The sequence below is a fragment of the Nuphar pumila genome, chromosome 8 (assembly GCF_984573655.1).
Source record: "Nuphar pumila chromosome 8, dmNupPumi1.hap1.1, whole genome shotgun sequence".
Lineage (NCBI taxonomy): Eukaryota > Viridiplantae > Streptophyta > Magnoliopsida > Nymphaeales > Nymphaeaceae > Nuphar > Nuphar pumila.
The window spans coordinates 4,705,706-4,714,152 of record NC_143256.1 but is presented as its reverse complement, the minus strand read 5'-3'; the positions used below and the strand labels follow the sequence as shown (position 1 = coordinate 4,714,152).

Sequence of the window (8,447 nt, the reverse complement as noted above, 5' to 3'; positions counted from 1 at the left end):
AAAAAATATATAAAAAATTATAAGATTTTTAAGAAAATGCATCAAATTATCCGGGGTTGCCTTTTCATTCCCATTCATCATGGCACAGTGATGGACTCTCAAACGTTTAAGAAGCAATTCCTTTAGAAATATGTGGAAACAAGGTAGACATCAAATTTGGATCCAATTCCGCAAAATCTTTTGGAGAAAAGAGGATTTTCGCAGAATTTGGTACTAAATTCCAATGAATTCCCAAAATCCAAGACATGGGACCAAAAAGCATATTCTTACTTTTGACCCAAGGATACAAAGATGATAGTTTCCTCCTAACAGCGCAGATTTCCATTTCAATATATCCAGGTTGGATCAAGGTTGATCCTGGCTTGGCCAGGATTAGTTACCTTCATCGCAATCATATTGCTTCATGGATCCTGTCATGTTTAACCAGTAATATTTGGGATTTACAGATTTCAAACTAATAAGCATTTGTGATTTGACTTGATAAGCTAATAGCTTGTCCAAAAAACAATTGACAAGCAAATAACTAGCAATCTAATCTTTAAAGCATTCCTACACAAATTTTTAGCATTCGGACAAACACTACAGCCTCGGAAATTGCTGCCTCATGTGATATACATACAGATTACAATCGCTCCGTAGCTGCACTACCATGCACGTCCATCTGCACAGAGATGGTTTACTACAGGCAGCATAAGAGAGTTCTATGACTATTCAGAGCAATATAAAGATTCTTGTTTTTTCAACAAAGCACCTTATACAGAAAACAACGCACAAGGGCACACATCCAGAGGTGCTTCACGCGCAATGTAATATGTACATACTGTTTAAACCACCACTAAATCTGTCAACAAAAGACCTGTTTCAATTAGTAACTATTTTCTTCAGACTATTATCTATATAAATGAAGAACAAATAGCCAGAATTATCAACTTGAGAGGGGGGGGGGGGTTGCAGTGCATGGATGCTGAACACAAATATCTGTTGGCTGTGAACTTAGGCTTAGGGAAGTATCAACATTTAGGGAGCAGGCACCGTCATATCATATACATGAGCACTACTGGCTGTCTGGCTCATTTCCAGAGTCAATATTGGTGGGACCACTCTTATAAGCAGCCATTTCATCCTTGTATCGCTTCTGATCAGCCCGTGTCATGGCCTCATACGGACCTTTCTCTTCAGCTGCATGCACCCACAACATTATCATCAGAGGTTAAGCTTTTATCCTCCTTTTTCTTTTACAATTTTCCTTAATACAGGGCCAGAACCATGGGTTTTGAAAGACTAAACAAACAGCTTGGCAAGGCTGCACAAAAACAAAATAACTGTATGGCTAGTTGCTGTACAAGTTTCTACCAGCAATGTTTCCAAAGAACAACCAAACCCATAGTCCCATCTAGCATGCTTAGTAGTACTCAACCAACTGGAAAAAACTAAGAGGGAAATTCCCATACAAAGACATTTTGCATAATATGCTAAAAATTTAATCCCATATTTCTGGTAGAACTGAACAATTCCAAAATTTTAAACCCATATTTTTTAAATGGAAAAATAGGGACATGAAGCTAACTTCTATTTTCCAATACCAATGGGGAATCAATAAGATACATATAAAAGGTCTATCCTGTCCATTTTTGCACTTGAGTTCTAAGATACTTGGCAAAATGACAACTGTGAACTCGTGTAAGGGTGAGTTCCATTCTGTGAGGGTGAGGGAAACTACCAAGAGGAATTTGAAGAGAATTCCAGCCAGTGGTACGAGAATTTCTGATCGTCAGGGTAGTATAGCTTCCAATTGAGTGGGCAGAAACATGAAAACCCAATTAAACCCCCATAAAACATCAATGATAGAAGCAAAGATGGAGTCCTCTTTGTATTCCTTAGTGGACCAAATAATTCGATTAGTAGTTAGTAATTTCTCCACCCAGAGAGAGAGAAAGACCATATGCATTAGTAATTTTCTTTCTTCAGAGAAAGAACTCTCTGTAACAAGAAAAGTGTCATATAATGTAGTTTGATTTTGTTAAAAATTATGTTGATGGCACATTAGGTAGCAACAAGTCGTAAGAAAGAAAAAACGTGTACTTTGACCAAGTTCAGCTATTAAAATGCAGGCCTACTTCAGGGAACAAAAACTCATTTTATGGTTGAATAATATTTGTGTGTACATGAGAGAGAGAGCACTCAGAGCAGCTGCTGGATAAGGGATGGCAAAACGGGTAGGGTTTTGAAGGATAAAAACATCATATTATCTATAGGATGGGTATTTTTAGTAAATTTGATGGAATTCATGGTTAAACTGTAATACCCTGAGTAAAATGGAGGGAGTCACCTATTTAGGAAGATTGGGCCTAAAACATCTTTACAAACATAGTTCTGCTTTCAGAATATTAGGCAAAATAATGGTCTTTATATCAAAATTTTCTAACAATGATAAACCAAAAATCTAGAAGCATGCACAGATACAAGCCAAAAGATGTGAACTGTCATGTGCATGCAAAAGAAGAGTCAGCATAAAAGAAATTGCACCTGTTGATATTGGACCCTTTGAAGTGATTTTTCGTTGTTTTTTATCATTTCATCTATGGAGCTAGCTAATGGAAAAAGGGAATGAGGTGACTCAACTCAACCATACCTGACATTTTATTCCATTTCTCCCCAAGGGCCCTCCCAACATCAGTAAATGACATTCCAGGGTTGCTCCGTTTTAGATTCTGCATGCACAAGGAACAATTACGAAGTAGGCAAACATCAAACAAATAAGCAATGATATCAACATATTGAAAAAGCAATTCTGACAACATCATGCATAACACTATATATTCATTGTGTGGGGAGAGACACACACATTGGAAAAGCGTCCTGAAAGAATAGCCTGACTTTATTCAAACTTGAGAAAACAACAAATAACGTGGTTAAATTGATATACTTTTGGGTCAAAGCATTCACCAAATTGGAGAGATAATGGAGTATGACCAGACAAATCATAGAAGATGCAGTCGTATAATATTAGTGAATCAGAGATGACCAGTTATTGCATCTAGCTGCTTTTCAATCCATAACGTGAATTCTAAGCACAACAGAAACATGAAAAGTCTCATTTGTTACAATATCACCCACTACCACATCGAGTCTCCAAAACAGATTTAGACAAGAGAGAATGCACACCATACCACCTGAAATTGTTTGTCATCATGAGGATGCTAAAGAAAATTATGATTCAAAAGCCTACTCCTTTGCAGGTGTCCCAACTCCCTTCTTCCACTAAACTCCCCCTCCCTCCCACCCCAAACAAAAGAAAAGAAAAAACTAAAAAACTAAAACTAATCCCCTTCCCCTGCAAAAAATTAACAATTCAGAACAAGCAGCCCAACTTCTGATGGTTGCAAAATGATCAATGACTAGCCAGTATGAACTACAAGCATTCAAAGCTTGATGTGTCAAACCACCATCAAAAGGATGATAATATGCATTTGGAGATCTAAATGCGTAAAAAAAGTGCCATGAGATGTTGAATGGCATACAAGCTTGGAAACACAGCATAGATGCAATTTGGTATTACTAATTGAATTCCAACATCGGAGACAGCAAAATCATTTATCCCATAATTCCCCATAACAGTTGAGTCAAAGCATGTGGACAACCACATTCAAGAGATTTCCATGCTTCTCTTTCCTTCTATTATTTGCACCACCGACTCACTAAGAGTGATGGAAACACATGCTGATCAGGTCAGCACAGCATTTCCAACCAGCCTTGCCAGTTTCTCTTTAATTGAACCAGCTTGAAAAGAAATCACCATTGTTTTTAAGCATGACAAGTACAGAATGAGTGAATCGTAAGGCGAGGAACTCAAGTACAGTGTGAAAATCCAGAGGTTTATTTAAAAAACAATTGATTGGGCAAAAAATGGACAATCAAGTTCATTCCATTGGACATGAAGAGAAAAGTGTTTGGATGCACAAAAGGACAATGTGGGACATCTTACATCTCTTTCACTTGTCGAGAAAAACATAAATGCGGACATTGCCCTCTTCGGTGCATTGGGGTCTTTTTTCTTCTTTGGATGTTTTTTCTTTTTTGAACCATCATCACCTTCATCCCTTGGTTTTTTCTTCCCAGAAGTAGACTTTATAGCCACAGCTTCCTTTTTAGCTTCCTTCTTAGCAGGCTTCTGATTAACACAAGAAGCCAAGTCAGCAGAGAACAGAAACTAGGAAGTTACTTTCATGCATCACTATAAAATCAAATAATAGTCATTGTAATTCCAACATAGCAGAAGTCATGATAAATATTTTTGCTAGAGACAGCCATATTGTCATTGGAAGACCAAAATGTTTGACACAGGTATATCCTCGAAAATTTTCAATATGAAACATAACTAAAGAACCATGCATTGAAAAACTCACTTCCTTATCACCTGCACTTTCGCTGGCATCAGACTCCTCTTCTGAATCATCAGTAGGGGAACCACCATCATCTTCATCCACGACGAAGTCTTCATCCTGGAAATCATCAAAGGAAAAAAGAACATAAAAACAAGTGGTAAACCAAAAACATAGAGAAAACAGAAAGAAATAACCAAAATTACCTCTTCATCACTTTCTTCACCACCATCATCCCGTTGATTTTTGATGCGTTCAAGATGAGGGTCAACAGCATCATCATCATCATTAAGAACAGCTGCAACACCCCCTGTAGTTTGGGTGTTCCCCAGGTTCAAGATCTTCAAACCCTTTGAGCTGCAAGAAACATTTGTCAAAGGGTAAAACAGCTAAATCTTTAGACAGTGAATTGCAATTTCAGCACAATAAACCACAAGCTTAAAAACCTTATAAAGTCAAAAAGGTTATGATATTCATTTCTCTGAATATTCCGGAATTGATGCTCCTGCTCGCTTTTTAATCTTACTAGCAGATCGAAGTAGTGAGATGAAATGCTGGACCCTCCAGCTCCATGCCTCTCAAACTCAACGTAATCAATCTAATATGAAAGGGGAAGAATCACTATCAAACACAAACTTCATGCACACACAAACACAATTCAGAGTGAAAACAAGAAGCACCTCATCATGTAAAACGAGGGTGGGGGGCTTGGGCAGAAAGAAAAAGCCCTTTTCAAGAGGATAAAGGAGTCCATCTTCAGCTTTCAATGATGATTTCACAGCAAATCCACCCTGAGCACTACGGAATTTTCCAGGCCGTGTTACTTTAGCACCAGATAACGCCCGCAAGATTAGAGTGAATACTTCATGTATTAAACCCTGGAAATGGCCTCTCCGAAGAAAAAGAAAACCCTAATGTCACTTCTACCATAAAAAAAAATATAAGAAACACACAAGCACCAGAGACCAACTTTGATTATTCCAAAACACCAGGAACAGATTTATCAGGTTTCAAAGAATGAGTACATGCAGAAGCCTACTTGCTACAAAACCTTAGAAGCAACAAAATTACACTATAAAGTACTACAATGATTGTCAACAGGTCAAATGGGGATGGAGCCAACCTGACCTAGACATATACCAGAATATGAACTGTTTAAATGGGACCCAACTGGACAACACATCAGACCAGGATTAGGAATATTCAACTTGATCCAGACAGAATACTCGTCCTAACCCTAAGAGAGTAAATATAATCTCTATTATCAGAAACCCCTGCCATCCTCAAAGTTAGATCTGTCCAGATCAAGATCTGAACACACAAGATCTATCCTGATCCAGTTATGGAACCTCAAATTTAGATCAAGACCCATGTTCACCTGGATTTGAAGCCCAACAAAGCACCGAGTAGTGCGTTAAAGGCAGTAACAAGTGAAATTTTGTTCACACCAAAATTTGCAACAGATGTTTCAGAATGCCTACAGCAACACTGCAAAGTTGGTGTATGTGTGTGCTTATGTGCAAATGGCGTCTCACTCCAACCAACATGAAAATCCCATGTGCAATTCCATTAATGGCAAGAATGCAATTTAACCAGACTTATTACAACTGTAAGTTCTAGAAGATTTTCTCAAGTATCCATATAGTTTGAACTGGTGGATATACTCTTCTGTAACCCAGCATTCAAAGCCTTGCTAGGTGTATGAATGAAAACAACAGACAGTGACTATATAATACAAACTGTAACCCAGCATTCAAAGCCTGGATAGGTGCATGCATGAAAACAACAGACAGTGACTATATAATACAAAGAGTATAATCGACCACCAAAGTGAATAGAAATATAATTTTTATGCCTCAGCAATGGCAAAAAAAGGATAAAATATGTGCACATGGTACATGCTTCATGAGCATACAAGAAAATTTTGCAAGTCATGAAAAACATCTCTACCATAAGTTCCCAACATGTTGCCAAAAGCATTTTTTACATGATATTTTTAAAAACAGCAGGTCTAATAGGTGCCTTTACCAGCACCTATTAGCATCAACCTTTAGGTATTAACAATCTGCTATGTTCAAAAGAATTGTCTCTCTTTTCATTGTCAATATCCACTCAGGAGATCTTAGAAAGAAAAAAATGGCATGCCTACATCTGCTCCACTTGAAACACATTCAGTCTTCCATCCAATACCAACTGCAAGTTCTTGTGATATTTGAATCCAAGTTATTTAAGTGAACCATGTAAAGGACCGGCCAATATCTACATAACAGATGATACCTGTCATGAAACTCAAGTGCACAAGGGGAATGCCACAAAGGGCTACAAAGAGTGCTCAAACACACAAGTGAGAAACTACTAAAGGGCAGGATACAAGAAGCCAAACAGGGCTAAGCACAATTCACACACAAAGTGGAGCAAGAACACAAAAATAATATCTTCAATGTAATATCATGTGTTTTTCCATAGTTTTAAAATCTGAAATTTTGGCCAAGTGTTTTATAAAGTTGATAAAAATCATGAAAAATATTCTCAATTATAGAAGACATCAGCCGAGTCTGGGCGTGGCCCAGGGCCAACTGACAAGACCAAAACGAGACGAATAATAGTTGTAAAACTTTTTTATTTTAACCTTTAAATTTGAGCAAAATTCAGGTTAAATTCAGGCGAAATTCGGAGGCGAAAATCAAGTATACCGTTAGATGTGTTGCGTAATTCTATGAACATTGGTATTTCGTTTTTCTGAAATTGGGTTACGGTTGGCCCAAAAATCATGTTTTTCAAAAATGACCTGCCTCTATCTTTACTATTTTCTGGATTGGATCGGATTGAATCCGATCCATTTGGTCTAAGTTGATATGGATCTGAACCTAGTCCAAGACCCATATTAACTAAGATCTAATCCAGGTTAGATCCATATGGATTTTGGATATAGATTTGGATCTTGAATCCAAATCCAAAATCTAAGAGTAACCAATTTAAAGCTTTAAAAGCAATTTAAAGGTTAAATTAAGAGAGAATTTTGTTAATGAGAAGACTTCCAGAGGGGGCAACACCCTCTAGAATATTCTAAAAATAATGATTATTTAATAATTAAATATTAATTAATTAAATTTTGAAATTATATTTATTAGATAAGGTGGAGTTCTACATGGAGTAGAACTCTACCTAGATAAGTGTTCTAGATAGATCTCAAATTAATTAATAATAAAAATAAAAATAAAATATAAGACATAATAAGAAAATTAGTAGTAGTAGTTAGAAAGAGATAGAGGTTCTACATTTTGTAGAACTCTATCCTCTATAGAAAGGACTCTAGAGGAGACGTCACCCTCTCTCTAGAAGACCAATATATATATATATATATAAGAGTCTAACTCGTCTCTCTCTAGATTCGTTTTCTAGAGAGAAGGAAAAAGGCAGAAAAGAAAGAAAGAAAAAAGAAGAAGAGGGAAAGAGAGGAAGAAGAAGAAAGGAGGAAGATCTGTCATTTCCACCCATTATTCAATGATTTTTCCAATCTATTTTCGTTTCTAATCCAAGGTACGAGTTCCTCTCTAAATTCATACAGGAAGAGAGGGTTTTAAATCGGGTTCATGTAAAATATTAGAGGAAAGAGGGAAATCTAACCTTATATATATATATATATATATATATATATATATTCATGCATATATTTAATTTTTTTGAGATTTATCGATTTCCCTAGAATATTAAATTCTTAAAATATGTATGATTCCGATTCTATAGATGTTGATTTCTTGATTTGAGATCGATGTAATACACGTCAATGATTGTTTTTCATGCTTATGCTTGCTATATGTGTGTGTGTGTGTGTGGACATATATTAAGTTTTGTCGATTTCGACTTAATGAGTATATATATATATATGGGCAGGTTGCTTTTCGTGGGTTTTCAATGCGCATGTATGTCCCAATATATATATATATATATATATATATATATATATATATATATATATATATATATATATATATATATTCAGGCTTGTGAAGCTATCTTGCTCACGCAAGCCGAATGTACATACATATAGGTATATTTATAACA

The 8,447-nt window shown here is 36.3% G+C and overlaps 1 protein-coding gene across 1 annotated transcript in view; it reads right to left on the bottom strand.

Moving 5' to 3' along the window:
• Positions 1-531: 531 nt before the first annotated feature.
• The window catches only part of LOC149829475 (FACT complex subunit SSRP1-like), a 34,336-nt gene continuing 26,420 nt past the window's right edge, over positions 532-8,447 (bottom strand). The window contains exons 10-16 of the mRNA XM_090015551.1: positions 5,063-5,260; positions 4,829-4,980; positions 4,589-4,739; positions 4,407-4,502; positions 3,986-4,171; positions 2,633-2,711; positions 532-1,179 (exon numbers count right to left, since the gene is read on the bottom strand). Of these exons, the coding sequence (XP_089871677.1) occupies positions 1,055-1,179; positions 2,633-2,711; positions 3,986-4,171; positions 4,407-4,502; positions 4,589-4,739; positions 4,829-4,980; positions 5,063-5,260 (987 nt within the window). The 3' untranslated portion in view covers positions 532-1,054. The remainder of the gene's footprint in view (positions 1,180-2,632; positions 2,712-3,985; positions 4,172-4,406; positions 4,503-4,588; positions 4,740-4,828; positions 4,981-5,062; positions 5,261-8,447) is intronic.